This window comes from Argopecten irradians, chromosome 10 (assembly GCF_041381155.1).
Source record: "Argopecten irradians isolate NY chromosome 10, Ai_NY, whole genome shotgun sequence".
Taxonomy (NCBI): domain Eukaryota; kingdom Metazoa; phylum Mollusca; class Bivalvia; order Pectinida; family Pectinidae; genus Argopecten; species Argopecten irradians.
In genome coordinates, this window is record NC_091143.1 from 12,482,052 (window position 1) to 12,501,102 (window position 19,051).

General features: G+C 36.3%; 1 protein-coding gene across 2 annotated transcripts in view; it reads left to right on the plus strand.

Annotated features, from left to right (window-relative positions):
• LOC138333137 (microtubule-associated protein futsch-like) overlaps positions 1-18,754 on the plus strand; it is a 64,262-nt gene extending 45,508 nt beyond the window's left edge. For both annotated transcript variants that reach the window (XM_069281301.1, XM_069281302.1), the window contains one exon: positions 9,878-18,754. In XM_069281301.1, coding sequence (XP_069137402.1) covers positions 9,878-14,217 — 4,340 coding nt within the window. In that variant the 3' untranslated portion in view covers positions 14,218-18,754. The remainder of the gene's footprint in view (positions 1-9,877) is intronic.
• Positions 18,755-19,051: the final 297 nt, after the last annotated feature.

Genomic DNA, 19,051 nt, shown 5'->3' on the forward strand with positions numbered 1-19,051 from the left:
TATTTGTTTCACTCAATATCTTATTGTTGTTGTTTTGAGAAGTATTTGCATGTTCTATTTGATGTAAACTACTGTACATCTCAACATGTTTGATCTATATGACCAGTTTACCCCTGAAATTTCATAATGAACTGTTCCAATCTTTGAATTAGAAGAATTCAGATCTGTTTCCAGGGGTGAATGATATAATATCACTGACTCTATGTAATTTTGATATATTTCTAAAAGGCTGATTCAGCAATTATTTTCAGGATGTATGGAAAATAATAAAAAAAAATTCTTATCTCATTGATTAATTTGTGATAGCTCATAGATGGTGATAATCTGCCGGATACACAGCAGTGATATTGTAATTAATGTACTATAGGGGTCTGTAGGAATGTGACCTACTTCCTGTGACGGTAGAGTGTAGCAATACATTACACAGGTAGTCTAAGGATGACAGGGTTGTAAATATACTATAGGTAGGGCATAGCAAGGGGATGTAACTAGTAACATGATAAGGGGAGACAACTGATGGTAGAGTGTAGCAATACAACACACAGGTAGTCTATGGATGACAGGGCGGTAAATATACTATAGGTAGGGCATAGTAAGGGGAGGTAACTAGTAACATGATAAGGGGAGAAAACTGATGGTAGAGTGTAGCAATACATCACACAGGTAGTCTATGGATGACAGGGTGGTAAATATACTATGAGTAGGGCAAAGTAAGGGGAGGTAAGTAGTAACATGATAAGGGGAGACAACTGATGGTAGAGTGTAGCAATACATCATACAGGTAATCTATGGATGACAGGACTGTAGATATACTGTAGGTAGGGAAAGGAAGGGGTGAAGATCCATGAGAAAACAAGGGGAGACAACTGACATTTTGATCTTCCTGTGATGATACCATTAGAAGAGTCACAGGAGGATTGTGTTAATCTATTAATGATAGGACTGTAATTCAAATTATTAGGTATGGAATAGTAAGGGGAGACAACTGGCGACATTACAAAGGGAGACAACTGCTGATATTACAAAGGGAGACAACTGCTGACATTACAAAGGGAGACAACTGCTGATATTACAAGGGGAGACAATTGTTGATATAACAAGGGAGATAACAGCTGATATAATGATGGGAGACACCTACTCACATGACAAGAGGAGACAAGCACTGACTTGGCAACGGGAGACAACTGGTATTTTGATCTGCATGTGATGATATAGGGGATGTATGGGAGGATTGTAGCTATACAACAAGGGGAGACAACTGAATACTGTTGATTTAGAAACAAGAGATTGCATGGATAACAAGGTGAGATCATTGGGTTTTTAATCCATATACGAGATGGGGAATAGAAAGGGGAGACAACTGATGACATTACAAGGGGAGATAAGTGAATATGTTAATTTTAAAACAAAGTGAGATAATTGAGCTGTTGCTCTGGAGACAGATTAAGGAGAGACTACTGGTAAAAAGATTTAGAGATGTATCTTATAACATCAACATTGGCGTGTGACCTTTTCACTGTGATCTGTCATTTTTGATGTGACAGTAAAACTAATGTTATCATGTCAGTGACTAACTAGCTGATGTTATCATTGACTTATTATACCATTACTGTCAACAGTAGGTAATTAGTTTTCATAGAACATATACAGAGTTGGGATTAATGCAGTTTTGTAGTTTGAGCAGCAGTGTACAAGGGAGCGGTTACTTGCAATGACTCTGTTTTTCAGATAGTAATAGTCAAACAAAAGAAGCCTTTTAATACAGTATTGTTTAATTCATGCTATTCACTCCTTAAATTCCATGATGAAGTACTCCAGCCTTCAAATTATAAGAGTTCAAAGGGTGAATGAATTAAATACAGTTTTGAAGGAACACAGTTATCTCTCTTATTAGATTGAATCATTCAATTTTATTACTGGGTTGTGAATAATGTCCCATGGAATATAATTCTGTGTAGGCTGTTTAGAGGGGTTTCCCCAGTAGCGTATTGTATAGCATATAATAGCTATTGTACTAATGGGTTATGTCCCTTGGAAAATTATAGAATGCATTTTGAAGTATATAACTCTCCCCTGAAACAAAATATGCCTTGGGTAACAATAGGTTATTGATTTGTCAAGATACAAAAAGCTGAGAATATATATAGATCTAGACCTGCTATTAAGAAAAATGCCCTTTAAGGAAGGAATTTTAAATAGAGAAAAAAAAAATGCAACATCTGGCAGACCTTAAGACATTGACCCCTGAAAATTCTGAATGGACTATTCCATCCTTTGAATTAAAATAGTCCAAATGTGTCTTCAGGGGTGAATGAGTTAAGACATATGTTGACAGGCTGACTTAATGTACATTCCTTGTCGAGGTGTAACATATATACTTCAACTTAAATCCGATCTCTTATTGTTAAATGATGAAGCAGAAAAATCATTTCATCTTCTTTATTGACATAAAATATTTTCTGGCAGATTCTGCATATTTCAGCATTGAATCATTAAACCTCAGTTTAGTTTTATTGTGAAAAGAAAAATTTGTTGCATGATTTTTGCATTTACTGTAATCTGTATACAACATAATCCATGTTGACTCAACATTTCTTTTAGTGATACTTCACATTCCAATTTTACTGATAGAAGTTGAAATTTGAAGTATTTCTGTTGGAATTCAGCAGCTTAGGACAATAGTTCAGCTATGTCATGATATCAAGACCATGGTGGCCAAGTGATTAAGATGTCCTGACAAATTGCAACAAGACCTCCATGGGTCACAAGTTGCAAGGCACTGCTTGCTGATGGTTGCTTTTTATCTGGGTACTCCGTCTTTCCTCCAACTTTTAAACCTGGAATATACTTAAATGACCCTTGCTGTTAATAGGAAATTAAACTAATCAAATCAAAATATCAGAATTGAATAAATCTATTATACAATGGACCCGTGATTATTAGGACACCAAAAGTTGAAAAATCTTGATGGAAATGCCAGGGAATAGAGATTATTGACTAAGAAGACAGAATTCAGCAGTTCATAAATTTCTTAACGTGGAAAGTTGAGCCTAGGGACACAAGTGTCTGGATTATAGAGGAACCAGTGTCTGCATTGCTATTTCAAATTTAGCCTCATCAATCTGGTTTTGTCAACTATTTATTGGCAAACTGAATTGATGCTGTGGCTAAAGAGTGTCCACTAATGAATTTTTAAAAATATACGCTATTTTGATTATATTTAGTTTCCAGACATTCAAAGTTTTCCTTGTTTATACAGGCCTAGCCCTACGATCAAATATCCTTTGATAAGAATCTTGCCATGAAATAAAGACATTTGATGCTAAGAACACTTGTTTTAAGAATTTTTGAGAAGTTACAGACAGACTTCACTGACACATTAATTTAAGGTTGCTAAATATGATAAAGTTATAATATATAACGAGAATTGTCAACAATGGCTGTTATAAATATAGGGCGCCAGCTTTATAATTCGTTCTAATGGTAGCATATACCAGCACTTGGCAACAATGCTACATTTGCAGACATGGCCTTCTCCAAATTACATCATTGGGTTAATAAACAGATTTTTATGCAAGTTCCACATTTATGAGTCTGATACATAATCCAGCAAAAGTTATTGATGTTTTTGTCACATCTTTTGTTATTATTTATGACTATGGCAACAGTTCCTGTTGCATGGTTGCCAATTACTTATTGTTTATTTTCCAGTGTGTCTGTAAAATTAAATAAAACTCAGGCAGTGGTAAATGATAAAATAGAAAACTAGTTAACGTTTTGTCTTCCTTATATTTGTCTTGATGATTTTACTAGAGGTCAAACATTACCACAAGCCCTTCACCTCTGGGTCGCAAATAGAATTCCATGTGGTTCAAATGCCAGGTACTGAAATTTGAATAGGTAAAAAAACCTAAACCTAAACAAAACAAATTTGGTAAAAAGTGTCATATTCACTATAATTAGAAGCCATCTGAGGGCCTAAAATTTATATTGAAATGATTGAATCCTAAATAGGATAAGATAAGAGTGAAATGTATGCAATGACCAAGTCTCATATTAATGTACTATAATGTAGTGGGGCCACGTTGACCAAGTGGGTAGGGAGTATGAGATACTTCCACTAGCCCCAATGCATGCCACCTTTTGATTTTAGATACATTTGCAAAGTACTGACTCTAAATCAGTTCAAGAAACAAATACTGATACATGTGACTTAGATATTCTATTTAACATTTTGTCCTGTATAAAAAATAAATTCCTTCAATGTGTTTAATTAATTAAGTTGTGTTGCAGTGGGTGCAGGCACTTTTGAATTGTAAAAAGGTTAGGATACAGGTACTAATTTAATTCAGGCATTTCAAGTACATTTGTTTAGACTTAACCTGCATTTGTTAATTTATGTTTTTTATTATTCTTAGCTTTGTAAAGGTTTATTGTTATTCTATGATTTGTCTCATATTGCAAGGCTGGAAAGTTTTGTACATATCTGAAATTTCTGCCGAATGCTTGAGAGAATGCGCAAATGGAGACAAGCTAGAATCTCTTGATCGTTTTACTTGAAAAGAACTTCTTGTTTATTAGAACCAAATTAGATGTTGTATTCTGTAGATTTTCTGAACTTGGTAGTCCTCGTACAAGCTTACATGTAGACAAAGTAGCCATGTTTTTGGAAGTCTTTAGGCCCATTATATACTTGAGAAATAAATGTTTTTGGCTCGCTATCCTTACCGCTGCTGCAGACATTGAGGTAATATGATCGATATTCACGGGATTCAGATTGGACACATTTATCACATTAGCAGGCAAATAATGCTTCAGAATTTTTTTCCCAAAATGATTGAAAAAAAAATCTAAACATGTTTGACATCTGCTTTATGCAGCTTGCTCTTTTTTTACCTTCTCTCTGGTGCTCTCCATCTTGTTGGCGGACAATAAGTTGCCGACTTTCCTCTTATTCTGCTTTATAGAGTTCAACACAATTACTCACCCGCCGACTTACCCCATGAAAACACTACATGTGATTGCATGTCTATTGCATGTCAGGGTTTTTTGCTGTTATTTGCTCTGTTTTGTAGAGCGGGTGACTCAGATGTATTCTAACCAGTGAGAGTGACTGGTGCTGCAGTTTAAATAACAACAATCGTGTACCTGGCACACTGCCAACCGTTACCAGCTGTAAAACGTTAATCATATACATAATAACTATCCTTGAAAAAAAATTAGGGTTTTTTTTTCTTGGATTCAACTTGTATTTGAATGATGTGAAATCTGCATCACTTTCAGCTTCTGCCGTAATATTTCCTATAGCTAATATATTCTGCCTGATCAAGGGCCCTGGATTTCTTACATTTGAATGATGCCAAATTTGTATGACATTCACATTGTTCTGTTGAGCTTTTCCAGGTAAAATTTAGAGTGCACTAAAATTCCTTAGTTTGATTAATCACAGGTTATTTTGTCTGATTTAGGGCCCCGATATATAACCTGGGTCCTCAGAAATTGTAGTAAACAATACTTTAAGGGTTGCTAGGATTTAAGGATTGATTTTAAGCATAACAAAGACAAATACCACGAATAAAATCATTTGCTTAAATACTAGATACACGTTTTATACAAGCAAATTAAGTCCTCTGAAATGTTTTATTTTATAAATTAGTGTGAGACAATATTAGGAAATATGTTGGTGCAGCAGGAATGCTCCTACTTAATTTTGACCTCCACTTATGTGCTTTGTCTAGAATAGCCAATTAATGTTATAGTTGGTTACAAGGTACACAACAAAACATGGCAGGACTATGACAGGACTGTACCAAACTGGGATAAGACATGACAGGATTGGGATGAGACATTGTAGGAATGTAAGGGAGCAGGGCAAGGATAGGATATATGACAAGATTGAGACAAAATATGACTGAATTGGGACAGGATATGACAGAATATGGACCAGATATGACAAAATTTGACTAGATATAACAGAATTGGGACTGGATATGACGGCATTGGGACTGGATATGACAAGATTGGGACTGAATATGACTTCATTGGCACAAGATATGACACGTCTGGTATGTGACATGACAGGATTGGCACAAGATATGACACGTCTGGTATGTGACATGACAGGACGGTAAGGGGACAGCATAAGGGTAGGATATGACAGAATTTGGCCGTGATAGGATTGGGACAGGGTATGAGGTGACTGGACGTGGCAGGCTAAGGACAAGCAAGGCAGTGCTATCTATGCATTATACCTTTCTCCACCACTTAAAACACTATGTGATGGAGGCATAAGAATGTAAATTTCATAAACTGATGATGGGAAGGAATTTTCATCTTGATGAAATGTTTGACTCATAAAGACATTAATTATTTATTTGAATTTCTCTTTCCTTTATTCTTTTTTCGAGTATTCATTATGATTCCATTTAGATAAGTCACATGCAATGTTTCTAAAATGAGGCAAAATAATTATAACGAACAGTTGATTTATAGAAATCTTCACCGAAACCACACTTGTACATAGATAAACACTACACATTATAATAACCATAGGATGTACTAATTAACTGAATGCACACCTGTCACATGAACACGTGTACATCATACCTGTTGTTACTGATACTAACATTAACGACGAGCCCAACAGGTGACAAACATGATGCACAAATTTACCTGTACATTATTACAGGGGTAAACGTTAAGATTGGTTGGGTTTCGTAGTTTTATTGTTCTATCAACAACTAGGGTCATTTGAGGATGTGCCAGGTTTTGGTGGTGGAGAAAAGCCAGAGCACCTGTAGGAAAATCACTGGCCTATATGATCAGTACCCAACAACTGCTCCACATAAGATTCAAACTCATTTATATGAGCATAGCATAATATTTTCCCATATTATAGTATTTTTCTATCTATCCATTCATTCCTAATTAAAATCATAGTTACAACCTTTTCAACCCCTGATAATCATCTTTCAACTGCCCATTACTTTGATGCAGGTTGGTCTAATGCTGTATAAAGGGGTGGTAGGCCTGAGTAATCATTCTAGAAGGTCCTAAATAAGGAAATATTGATCTGGTTAGTTAGGGAGAAATCTCCATATCCAGTGTGATGTACGAGGCTGCGGAGGCTGGAATCAAGATGTCATTAAATTCTGCATATTTCTCAGAGACAACACTGCAGCCGCTGCTGGACCAGTAGCTAGGATATATACAGCATATAATACAAGGTGTCAGGGTTGTCAAAACTTCATTTAGACATTTTACTAATAGATCAATAAAATATATCTGACAAAAGTTATCTGTGAAAATTGGATAATTGGTAGGTGGTTTTGATGACATTTGAGTTATATTCATACTGGATTTGTGAGCATTTTTAGTTTTTGTTCGGTTACATGCAAATAAGATGTTTTATTTTATTTTTAATGAAAAAATGATTAAATAACAAAGAAAGATATTTGTAAGTTCTCAAAATGTTATGAAGATGCTATTAAGTTAACATAAATTTCCAGATTCCAGACTATAAATGTTTGAATTAGAAATTCCACTCCTGAAATACCATAAAAAATCTTTTCTTAACAAAATATTCCTATGTAGGACTTATAGATATTAATTGTCAAATGTTGTTTACATTATTTACAGTAAGATAGACAGAAATATTTTGAGGCTAACCAATTATTTGACAACCACTTATGCACAATTTAGCACCAGCCAGAATTAACCTTCATCCACAAAGAAGCTTGTCTAAACATTTTTCTATCTATAAGTAAGCTCCATTATACAATAAGCTCCCAGTCACATTAGATTTTTATCCACAAAGAATTTACAAATAAGCTTCTGTTTTGGAGTTTACGTGTAGATTAAAGCTTTTTGTTGACACAAATAAATTTCCAGTCAAAGTAAGCCTTCGTCCACAAATTGACCACATATAAGCTCTCCATTTACTAGTAAGCTCCTATCAACAAATATCTAAGCTCTATACCCAAAGATTCTCTTTATCTATTGGAACTTTAATTTGGATTTTGATGAGCTGACATTGATATAGAAATTTTGTTTTAAAAATTGAAATCATTGTGATATAAGAAGGGAAAAAAACAAAAAAAAGAAGTTGGAAGTGTTCTCTAACATATGTTAAATAAGGACCTGTTGACCCAGGTCAATGAAAGGTCAGGAGGTCATCTGTGATTGAGGTGGAAGAATCATGTCAACATATGTTTGTAGATAGGCTATCAGATTGGGTTGTCATTCAAACTGTCAACACTTGATGGTACAAAGTAGCAGGAGTGAGGCTCCATCCAGTATCATTAAACATGTACCGAAAATGTTATACTATATAAAAAAATACAGATATTACAAATTATGGTTTCCACCAAATAATATATTAGTACTGGTAATATAGGTAGCCATTCAAAACTTCAACATTTGGTCATAGAGTAATACATCGAGTAGTAGGGGTGTTAGGCTCTGTTCAGTATCACTAAACATGTATAGCAAAATGTTATACATACAAAATATATATCTACAAATTATCATTAATACCAACAAAATAAAAGTGCTGGTAATACATAAAACAAATATCATATCTACAAAAAGCAAAAGATCAGATAAAAAAAATATCATTGAACGGTGTAATTTGTCTTATGTACCATATTCTATCCAATAAGCGCCCATGTCCCTATAAGCGCCCCTCACCCTTTTTGAGGCCTCAATTTCAATTTGCCAGGCGTAGATAATGACCAAAACTACACAAAACAGTATAGATTTGCAGTAATTTTGTCTTATCAGCCTCCCTTCATTTTTTTTTCAAATTTTTAAAACGCCCTGGGCGCTTCTTAGATCAAATATGGTAGCCAGATTTCTGGATTATACAGGTTTCAGTCACTATGAATAAATCAGGAGCATGCCCTACAAATACCATAAACAGGAATACCCAAGAATCTAGATTAGACAAAGACTGATATTTATGATAATTATAATATACTATTCATGATGCGAATAATGTTAACGTCCTATTAACAGCCAGGGTCATGTAAGGACGGCCTACCATGTATGCGGTTTGTTACGTGTATGTGTGGAAGGTTTGCGTTTTGGGAGACTGTGGAATATTCATGTTGTGTAAACAATGTAAATTTTCCTATTCATTGTATTCAAATGTATGTTGTGGGTCAAAGGAAGGTGCTTATGTATGAATACGCGGATTATTTGCATATTGTTTTCTGGAAAACTGCCTATGCAAATTAAATTTGCACAGAATGTAAAATTAAAAATTAATCTGAGTCTTGAGTGAATCTCAAACATGTTTTAATTAAGCTAACTGTTTATATTCTTTTGACTTTTGTGAAATAAACTCCCATATTTATCTCATAGATTTTGCTGATAAACTTCTTTGATCTGTTGCAATAAATTCCTATGTCAATCAAACTATTTTATCAAAAGTACTGTAATGGTGATAAAATGTATTTTGTTGGTATTTTATCTTTTATACTCTGATAGTTTAAAATTAAAATGTATGGCATACAAATTATTCCTTTTTACAGCAATTGTATGCATTTGATTTCATATACCTGGTATTATTCAATTATCATTTATCATAGCAATGATAGTTTCAGGATAGTAAAAAAATAGATTAATAAAGAAAAAGAGTTTTCTGAGTCAATTATTTTTCACAAATTTCAGAAGGCTGCAAAATACGTGGAATTTAAATGCATACTGAAATAAGTTGTTTTTAACAGTAATGAATTTCAATGTATCTTTTCAAGATCATTTAGATCAAATATCAATATCCTACTTTTAAAATACTGTATAATTTCTAATTCTTCAAACATATGATTGAGACTGTCGAACACGACTCTTAATTTTGTTGTATTTTGTGTCTTTGCAGATGAGAGAACAATCCAACACAAATCTGACAAGGTTGCCATGGAGATCCTGGTCAACCCTCGACTACAGACACTACAGCAATCTCTTCAGACCTTCCTGATGATGCCAGCTGGCATGCGACACCTGATTTACGCTGGCCACTATTTCGGTGGCAGTGGATCCTGGGTACTACAAGACGACTGCTTTACCGTGTCACAGCTCGGCCGTCTATGCAAGGACAGCGATATTGAGGCCGCTCTCAAACAACAAGATGGCGGTAAGATGACAATATACTGTAACACGGGAGGAGAATGGAAAAGTTCCAACATTGGCAAACTGGATGTGTGTAAAAGTCTAACACTGGAACTAAACCCTGAGGAAAAAATGAAAGACGTCAATGGCGTGTTACAATTCACAGCCTACATCAGTAGTTTTGTACATGCCAAGACCATCCAACAGTTGATGCGCACATCAGATGTCGTCGGCAACATCAGATTCAGCAAACCTACACTATACATATTCCCAGCCTGCGAGGGAGACTCAGCCATGTTTGGGATTAGTGGATTTAATCTTCTGGTCAATGGTGGATACAGCAGGAAGTCATGTTTCTGGGACTTTGCCCGCCATCTTGATCGTATCGATGCTGTACTTATGACTCATCTTGGTGCTGATAACATCTTTGGTATAAGTTCAGTGCTGAAGAGGAAAAGCATGGAGACGATCCACCCTGATATTGGATTTATGTACTTAAACGCCTCCGACAAGGCAGGAGATATTGGAATTAATGGTGTGAACGACAAAGAGCCGCAACTGGCCATTAATTTAGCAGAAGAAGGAAGCAAGTTATTGGAATTCTCAAAGAACCTTATTCCAACTCCTCAGCCCTGTTCTCGATTAGGTACCTCATCGGCTGTCACACCCGTTAATCTCTATCATAAGGTTGGCCACGGATCTCTAGATATGTACATACTTAATCCTGTGACTGACAGCAAAGAGCTTAAAGACTTTTATCAACAGTGGAACAAGCAAGTGATGGAGTTTGGCTCGACCCAGAATGTCCCACTTCCAAACATGTTATCTATCTGTTGTCTGTTAGTGTGGCAACCAGCAGATCCTGATGCAGATATCAACCGTCTCTTTTTCCCTGGAAATGCTCCTCAACATAAAGTGATTGAAGGATTGGAAAAACTGAAACACCTGAAGTTCTTAAAGAAAGCATCCTGTACACCAAAGGATCTGGAAGCAAAACCTGCCCCGAAGAAAGCCAGCGGAACTGCTGGACGACCAGCATCAGCAAAAACAACAACCTCTCGTCCAACACCAGAAAAGAAAATGGAAAATCGACCTAAACCTGCTGCAGCAAGCAAATCAAACAAAGTTTCCAAAGAGGATGAGAACAAGAAAAAGGCAGAGGATAAGGCAAGCAAATCTAGACCCTCTCTTCTCAACAAAACTACTTCAAAACCTGCTAAACCTGAAGTTTCTGCCCAAAAGAAACCAGCAAGTTCCACACCCAAAAAACCGTCTCCTACGGAGGCCAAAAAGAAACCAATGTCCACACAGTCGCCACGACCATCTGCCAAAAAGGATGCAGAAAAATCATCTCCAACCAAACAAAAAACACCATCCCCAGAAAGAAAGCCCATAACTCCTGTGGCAACTGAGGCTCCAGCCATTGCACCACAAGTAACACCACAAGAACCACTTGTGGAGCCTGTAGTAGAAGCGGTGCCTCCTTCTGTAGATCTTTTGTCAGGAACCCAGCAATCTCTGATAGACATAACCCCAGAGGAACCGCTAAAATCTATGGCTGATACATTGGTGCCACAGCAGGAACCAGTTGCAGATTCAGAAAAGAAATCGGAGTCACCAGATCCTCTTCCTGACCCAAATCAGTATGAGGTTACTGCCGACCAAGGGGAGAATTCTCTAATGTATGGCTCTTTTCACCAGGACCTACAGAATGATATATTAGCTCCTCAAGATGTCTCCATGGAAAATGGAGGTCATGATTATGATTCTGGCCTGATACAACCAGAGTCATTACCAGAACCTGTAGCATACTCTCCCCAGGAGCCTGACCTTATACCGGAAATGTCGCCTGTCACCAAAGAGCCACTCTCTCCTGTAGCCCCACAATCACCTTTCAGGGACATTCCAGCAGAACCCGATCTGGTTCCGTCATTTGAAAAAGAACAGTCCGCTGAAGTAGATGATAGGCCAGCGTTGTTAGACATGGTTCAGGATCAGGTCACAAGTGATTCCCCAAGCGCAGGATCTCCCGATACGGAAGAGGTAAACATACCATCTACCCAAGAAAATGTGGACCTCTTTGCAAATGATTACAAAATTCAGCCAGATTCTCAAATGGAGGAATTGAAGCAAGCTTCTCCTGTTGATGAGATAAATGTCCCAGATTTTCAGAATGAGTCTACACCAGATTTACAGGAGGATGTTAAAACTGTGAATCCAATGGAGAATATGCCTGAAGATGATGAAGCTGATCTTCTAGGCCATGTGCAAGAGGATGACAAGGCTGCAGATCCCATGGATAACATACCTGATGAACAAGAAAAGTATACTCCAGAACAAGAGCTTGGATTACAACAGACAAATGAACAAGACAAGTATATTCCGGAAAAAGAACTTGAATTACAGCAGGAAAAATCTGAAAATCTTGTAGATGATATTCCAGAAGAACAAAGGGATTCCGTTACAGCAGAAGAGCCTGATATGAAGGATGAAGTCAAACCTGCAGATCCTTTAGATCATATGCAAGCAGAACAAGTGGAGGATGATCTTGAGCAGGAGGCAATGAAGCCACAAGTGTTGCCTTCTATGGAACAGCCAGAAGAGGCACAAGAGAAGACAGATGTTTCAGACGAAGCTCTTGATGATGCAGAGGATGAGGATGATGGTGATATCTCACCAGATGAGATGGACAGCCAAGGAGATGTAAGAGAAACTGTTCTTCCTGACGATAATGCTCAGGAAGACATTTCTCCATTTGCTTTTGAAAACAAAGGCTTCACAGAAGCATCGTGTGAAGAAGTTGGGGATGAACCATCCACAGAGCCAGTTGAAGACATTCAGTCCGACGATGGACAACCATGCGTTGATGCATTTGAAAAGGATGAGGATGTCAAAGATGATGTTAAAAAATCGGAGCAATTTGCTGATGAGCAAGATGGAGGAGCAATGTCACATGACGATGTTCAGATTGTAAACGATTCATTGGAGGAGAACCAGCATCAGAATGGAGACTTTTTGGGACATTCCAACATTCCTGAAGCCTTTGAGAAAGATGAAACTCCTGATCCAGTGGATGCGAAATCCGATAACTCACAAGATAGCGATGAAGCAGTCCAAGACCAAGGAGATGGACAGAATGATGCCTATAACACTGGTGGTTACAGCTCTTTTATTGGTCTGCAAGAGAAACAACCAGAATCTAGTTTTAATCCATTTTCGAGTATTAATGACGATGCTAAACAGCAGACCAGCCCAGCAGAAGGAGCTGCAGCAGCTTTTGATCCATTCTCCACAGTTAATGATAACACACAAAGAACAAACCCCTTCACCTGTTCTGGTAAGCCTTTAGATGCCTTCCAAGAGGAGACAAACGGGCAGAGTTTTGATCCCAAGGAATGGGGAGAGCCAATGGGTCTACCCGCACCTCCCCCACCAGAGGGATCTCCTGGCCCAACAGCTAATGGAAAAGCTTCAGATAAAGCCACACTAAAAGCCAAGCCTGGAGCAACTAAGAGACCAGATTCTGCAAAGTTGAACAGGTCAAAATTAGGAGATAAACCAGAGAAAAATAGTGCACCGCCGTCTGCGAAAACAGCCAAGACAAATGGTGTGAAATCCACAACCACTAAGGCCCGCCCAGCTAGTGCGACAGTACCATCCTCGTCAGAGTCCAAAACCAAACCAGCAGGCAAAAGGCCGGCAACAGCAACTGGTAGTCGGGCCTCTCCTGCTGCTACTAAGGCTCCGCCTCTTCCTGCTATGACTCCATTCTACATGGATTTGTCCTACATACCTAACCATGGAAATCCACAGTACAGCGATGTAGAATTCTTCAAACGTATCCGAGCCAGGTATTACGTCCTTAGCTCCTTGTCTCCAAATTCACAAGTGCTGAATGCGCTACTGGATGCCAAACAGACATGGGAGGACAAGGACCTGAAGGTCACCATCATCCCGACCTATGATAACGACACGATCCGCCACTGGATGGGGCTGAATAAGGACCGTCTCTGTGATTTAAACGTTGACGTCGCGCCGTCTGCTTCCAGGTGTACAATTCAACTGCAGGACCATGAGACGAGCTGCTCTGCCTTTAGACTGGAGTTCTGAGATGTGAGAGTGTCCGAGCGGTCTGCTATGTTCTATTTTATCCAGGAGTTCACCTTCAATTCACTTAAAAGATAGGTGACTGGTAACCGTGGTTATGTATTAAATGTAACTAATTGAACACAATTCTGAAAGATTATCACTGGTATCCAAGATATGATTGCCTGCGGCCGGATATATAGGGTGTGGATATTATGGTAAAATATTTTTAAAACAATCTGTTGCAAATCATCATTTCAGATGTATGGTTGCCAGGTTTCTCTTGAAAAGTAGTTTCTATACTTCGCTGCATCAGTCCCAACTTCCTGTGCAATTATGGAGACCTGATAGCTGTGGGCTGCTGTGACTTTTGTCCATCGGTGTGTACTGTGTTCGGTAACCTTATAAGCTCTGTAGAGGTTGTTGTGCATGTTGTCAATCCAGAAATGATACAAATTCTAGCATATGTATGAGTTGACCAGAGAATATCCTAGTATTAAGTGTATGTACATAGGCTAGCTTCTAAAAGTTTACTTACATACATAGTATGAGGTTCACAGTATATTTGGTTAACCTGAATGGGGATATGGTATATGCTAAATATAGAAGCACCTTCTAATTTTTGTAGTGAGGTCAATGTCTATAGGATAGTAATCGGTGTATGTATAACAAGCCAACATATACCCCCATGAATCTGCAGTACTGTGCTTCTTGTGTTTCCAGCCATGCTAGTACTAAGTAATAGAACTTTTGTTTGTAATTGAATGATTTGCATGATATGGAGATCTTATACATGATAAATAAGCTTAAAACTGGGCTCTATGTGGTGTCTGGGCAGTGCTTTTGACCCCGAAAGGTGGTTTGACAATGTCTTTGACCTTTTAAGAAGTCTTGACAGTGTCCTTGACCCAACAAGGTATCTAAATAGGGTCCTTGACCAAACGAGGTGTTTTGGCAGTTTCCTTGACCCCCACAAGGTACATTATGTATTGAAATAGTGTCCTTGACCCCACAAGGTGTTTTGGCAGTGACCCCATATGCTATTTTGACAGTGTCCTTGACCCAATTATGTTCTTGATCATGTGAGGTTTATTTGTCATTCATTATTCATGTGATACACGGTGTGGAGCCTACAGAAGGCTATGGAAGTGCTTGACCATGTTTGGAGTTCTTTAAGCAAACCGGGGCCAGGTATTAGTGGTTGTCATGGTGCGAGGTCCATATGCATTATTGAAGATATCCGTATTAGAAAAAAGTTGTAAAAAGAAGTGATGCGGGGCCAAGTCAGTAAGAGGGCAGTGGCCTTTATATGTATACCTTAGTTTGTTGACGGTGTGTGTTATATGTGTACAATTTTAATGCTGGTGACTGTAGTTGAATGTCCGAGAAAGCTTGCAATATTATGATTGTGCTAAATGTATGGTATTGATTTATATATAGGAACATTTTTGTATTTTCATTTTTTTTTTTTTTTTTTTTTTCACGAATGATTACTAGTGTTATTAAATTTTTCTAACTTGTATTTATTTCACATATATATATTATATTGTCTTTATATGTTAATTTTTAAGGACACTATGCTTGATGTGTTAATGATAGGTTAGCCAACTATTTATATGTATGTTCAGTGCTATGAAATTTGTTCAAGGCCATCTTAAGATTGTTCTTATGTGAAGCTTAAATTTGAAAGTGATGCTTCCTTTTCAATTGTGCGTAGAACTTCACCTTGTTTCGCTTTCTTCCAAGCTTCAGGATAAAGCGCCTTATAGTAGTTCCTGAGACAAATCTTGCATGTATGATTTCCAAATTTTTAAAAGTTCATACTTTACTATATTATATACATTATAATTGTGATGAAAATTATGCTGTGTGAATCATTTTCTATCTGTTCTTTTATTGTGTTAATCAAGTTCCTTGGTGCAATTTCACTGCGTCATTTTATCTAGTCAAATTACCTTTATTGTATAAATCAACTTACTTTCGCATGCGATTGAATTTCAAGTTTTTCGAGAGCGTGTAGAAATAGTGAAATTTGATCTCCCTGAAACAGTTCAAACATATATACATACCATATGACTCTAAAACCTCAAAATTCAATTGCCTCAAAAAGGATACATGAAAATAAGTTGATTTTCAATAATAATTAGCAAAACTTCGATTAAATGATGTAAAGACAAATATAATATATCTAAAATATTTATCTGATGTGATGATCATTATGTACCAAACAGCTACACCAATGTTGAATGTAAGATGACAAAAATTGTTAGCGTTATTATATGATGTCATTGTTCTGACTATGAGGAGAAGTGTTTAATTTCCATGTTACAAGAAAATAAATCTAGTCCATTGAATTACCCTTGTAGACCTGTCCAAAATGAAGTTGAACGCTAGACAAGGATGTGTCTTCTCTCTGTATGCAAACCTTGAGGGAGTAACGATTATTTTAACGAACAATGTTAACTAGCAATTACAAAATTTTATTATTATAATGTAGTCGGTATACAAGCTTCATTTAACAAAGTAATATCCCCTTACAAGCAGGTATTGATGATAATTCTATAGTCATAGGGGGGAAATTTGGTGAGATTTTTCTCAAAGTAAACTTTACTATACGATATATATTGTACTGGTGTGTTGACAATGAATGGGGATAAGTCAGGTCTTCAAACTAGAACAACTAATTGTTTTCTATTTTCTCCCTATTTTACAATTACATTGTTTACATGTACACTTGTATATCAGCTTCAACGGTCATAATTCTGTTTCTTAAGACTTCTGCATTTTGGATTTTCATATATTCTTGTGATTTTGGTATATAAATGTACAGAATGTATTAAATTAGAAAGCTTATTGTTCCTCAGCTAAATTGTACTATTTAAATGCTAGTAAACTAAAATTACAGATATTTTCTGAGCATATACCAATTTGAAGAGAACTCAGAGGTGAAGTTCAAGAAAAGAACCACCAAACTGTGTTCTTTATCTGTAATTATGGTAACTGAAAATTCATTAAACATTGACACATGTATGTGTAAAAAGACTGTAGCATGCTTTGTTAATTATCTATATGAACATTGCTTCCTAAGTGTTATTATTCTTTAAGTTTTCAGTAATTTGTTTTTCTTCGTTGCTCAAAATTATCACTCAAACTTTGGTGTGCTACCTTTCAAAACAAGTTAATGGTTTTTTTCACTGATTATAATTGCTAACAATATGGTGGTTTAAGTGTAATTAACTCATTCACCCCTGAAAATTCATAATGAACTATTCCAGCCATTGACTTTGAAGAGTTGAAATGCATCTTCAGGGGTGAATGAGTTCAATAGCACTTTCAAGTTTTGTAAATGAAGGGAAGTAACTCTGAGAGATCAAAGTACAATTGCAATGAAGCATAATTTTATGTTGTCATGCAAGTGGTATAAACATTATATTCATTTAAGTACTTTAATTTGGCATTATTTTCTGGTATATATTAATTTCCTTCGTCTTGATGAAAAATTAATTTTGTTTTGTGGTTGATGAAGAAAAAACTGAGAAAGTGTGGACTTATTGCATGGATCTTCTTAATGATGTTGATATTTACACCTTAAATATAATTATATTTATTTATCTTTTTGCAGATATGGAATCGATAATCTTTCTTTTTAACTGGAAGAATGCAATTTACTTATGAAAGCCTTTAAATATATCTGGGGAGGCAGATTGAAAGTTCTTAATTGTGTAATGTATGTTCATCTTTACTAGTTTTTACATAAAACAGATCTAAGAGTGCTTTCAATCAGAAGTTTTCTATATAGTACTTTGAATCGACAGTTTGATAACTACTGTATATTTGATATAAAGTATTATATACAAAGATATGCATATATACTTATATATATAAAAATGTTATATACTTGATGGTATGGATGGTATTGTGTTGTGCTATTTTGTCAAACATTAATGTATTCAAAGGTTTTTCTGTCAAATATCTTTAATGTTTTTTTGCCATATTCGGCTTTTGTGATTTTTTGTGACCTGCCATTTTGGTACAAATTATGTAAAGGGAGATAAGTTTGTGTAAAGAACCTTGATAAAATGTTCTATGAAATTGTATTTATTGTCATCAACTTATGATTTTATTCAATCAATTAAATTTTAGAAAAGAAACAAAAATGAAACAAATATATTGTAAAAAGATATTTACTTGCTTTTTCTGAATCTAATTTAAGACCTAAATGGTTTTGCTTTCAAGAATATAGATGTTACAATCGCTTGAAATCTGTTAATCTGTTTTTGTACCTTTTGTGAATGTGCTTATGTTATGAATAGAAACACTGCCTGTTGCATAGACATTCTCTAATTATTTTTGCCTAACGAACACCTGATGAAGGATTTTTTCTCTTTTTTTTTGCCTTTTTTGTATCCATTATTTTTATTCATCAGTTGTCTCCCCTTTCTACTTGCTGATGATGTGACGTGTTGAGTTTAAACATTGTGTGTTCAAATGAATATTCCCTTGTACATGTTTCCAAGTGGCAAAAAACGACTGCCTTCAGTAAAGTTAAATTTAAAGAGAAGTTGTTGTTGCTTTTTTTTATGAAGTCTACAAGGTACACAGGAATCTGGTAATGATGTGCTAACATCAACATCTGTTATAGACCCGTATTCATGAAACGAGATCCCAGAGAGATCTTGGTGCCCACCAAAGATTGATCTATGTCTGACAATTGACAGATCAATCTTTTTCTCTACTATTCAAACCTCAACTACCAAAATCAAAGATGGATGCCTGGCGGCCATCTTGTTGACCGATCGGTCCCAAAACGCAATATGCAAAACTAAGGCCCTAGGGGAACCTACATATGAAATTTGAG